The 2,256-nt window shown below is 38.8% G+C and overlaps 1 protein-coding gene across 1 annotated transcript in view; it reads left to right on the top strand.

The window, feature by feature from the left end:
- Positions 1–2,256, top strand: part of BDP1 (B double prime 1, subunit of RNA polymerase III transcription initiation factor IIIB) — a 148,939-nt gene that overhangs the window by 68,234 nt on the left and 78,449 nt on the right. Inside the window, exon 16 of the mRNA XM_006870989.1 lies at positions 869–1,002. Within this exon, the coding sequence (XP_006871051.1) occupies positions 869–1,002 (134 nt within the window). The remainder of the gene's footprint in view (positions 1–868; positions 1,003–2,256) is intronic.

The following is a 2,256-nucleotide window of genomic DNA, read 5'->3' as shown; positions in this document are numbered from 1 at the left end:
TACCATCAGTTAAGTATTTCTCTCCATTCACTTTTGCTTTTTAAAAACAAACAAACAAAAACAACCCACTCAGGCATATATAATAATCTGCATCTACAAAGGGCACATTCTGCAAGTCTGCCTTCTGGCCACTAGTTCTTAGTCCCTCTCTTCTTAGTCCATGAATCTAGAGTCCTCAGCTACTCCCCCTCTCCATGACCCCATCTCTGCCTCCATCTCTGGCGCTGCTGCTTCTCTGGATAAGGTCCCGCATTCTGCTTGTGTGCTTCTCTCTCGATGGTCCTAGGGTCCTCTGTTTCTGGACTGCAAGATTAACCACTCCCCTGGTTTTTTTTTTAATGTTTTATTGTGAATTATGTGATACTTTACATGGGAGAACATTAGTTTTGCATTCATTCTACGGTATATCGTCTCATTGCCATGGTTACAATCCCTTCCATGCATCATCAACCAATCAAAGGGTATATCCTGCAAGCCTGTCCCCTCACCCCCCGGTCTTCAGCACACGAGCCCCTCTCCCTCTCTGGATCTAAAGTCCCCAGCTGCTCCATTGCTCCACGTTATTGTCTCTGCCTACATCTTAGCCATCACTGCTTCTCTGGGTAGGGTCCCACTCTCTACTCTTCTCCATTGATGGTCCTAGGGCCATCCGCTCCTAGACTGGAAAGTTATTCCCTCCCTTCCTTGCTATAAAACATCTACCTTTACATTTCCAACCTTCCGAATATAACCTTTTAAATTTCATATTATCATTTTGAAATGTTTATAATGTTCCCTTCTCACTTGATGAAATTGTCAGTTAAGTCTTTTATTAATGTATGTTTCATTACAAAATCTAAAACTTAAAAAAAAATAAATTTGTTATTAGATCCCTGAACAAATGGAAGACAAGTCGTGTAAAATTTTGGATTGTGGAGACATCGCTTCACAGTCTGAGAAAAAAGATATTTCTTATCAAAATGTGCAACCAGATGAGTTCGCAACTCTTAGTGAATGTCTAAGGTAAGCAATTTTATTGATTATGCAATTTTGAATTTTTGTTTAAAGGTTTAGGAATTGTTAGTCAACTTTTGAAAAGTATAGAGAAACAGACTGATATGTCTACATCAAGTTATGTAACATGAAAAGTATAACTCCATTTTTCAGGTCTTTGCACACTTCATTGTAATATTTGACTTTGTCTTTTCAAGTTGCACTTGAAAATGTTTTATTCAACTTTCTTACCTCTTCATTTCTTCCATTTACTATAGCACTTTATGCTAGAGCGCTAGTTTTAGAGTTTCTTCTGACATCTGTTTTTGTTGTTTCCTCTGTTGTCTTAATGACCCTTTGCTTTCTTTGAGTATGATCTTTTTTTTTTCCCCGTAATAAATGGTTCTTTATTGAATTTTACACAAAATATGGGTCTATGCTGATTGGAAAAAACCAGGTCTTTTAGCTCAGATAGTTTAAAAAGCACAGATAGTTAAGCACTCTGAAGGGTTTGATCTTAGTTAGGATCAAACAATTAAATTATAGTAAAGAAAGAAAAGCACAACTTGTATATAAGCAGAATAACAAGGTAGATTGGATTCCCTAGTGGATGGTGGAAACTTGTGGATGTTCTGTTTTAATTTGCTCAGAAAATTTGATGCAAAATCAACAATTAATAAAGAATGAAGGATAACATGTTGGAGATTTGAAGAGATAGGAGGTGTCTAGTTGTTTATGAGAGTGAGGAACCATATGTTCTTAGGTGCCGTCAAGTTGATTCTGATTGATAGTGACCCTGTGCAATAGAATAAAACATTATACCAGCCTGACAATTATTGTTATATTCGAATCCATTGTTGTCACTGTGCCAATCTATTTCACTAAGGGCCTGCCTCATTTTTCCTGAATCCCCACTTTATCAAGCATGATGTTTTTAATTCAGGTTCTGTTCTCTCTTGATAATATGTCCCAAGTACAAGAGACAGAGACTCACCATCATTGCTTCCAAGGAGCAATCTGGCTATGTTGTTGTTGTCAGGTGCCATCGAGTCAGAACCAACTTATAGTGACCCCATGCACAGCAGAACAAAGCAATGTCCTATCCTGGGCCAACTCTGCCACCCCTGCCACACTTGACGCCGTCAATGATGCCACCTGGCTGATCATCTCGTTGGGGGTCTTCTTCTTTTTCTCTGACCCTCCATCTTACCCAGCATGACATCCTTCTCCAGCGACTGTTCCCTCCTGACAATATGTCCAAAGTATGAGAAATGAAGCTTAGCC

Source organism: Chrysochloris asiatica, unplaced genomic scaffold (genome assembly GCF_000296735.1).
Source record: "Chrysochloris asiatica unplaced genomic scaffold, ChrAsi1.0 scaffold00157, whole genome shotgun sequence".
In the NCBI taxonomy this organism is placed as follows: domain Eukaryota; kingdom Metazoa; phylum Chordata; class Mammalia; order Afrosoricida; family Chrysochloridae; genus Chrysochloris; species Chrysochloris asiatica.
This window is presented reverse-complemented; position numbering and strand designations above follow the sequence as displayed.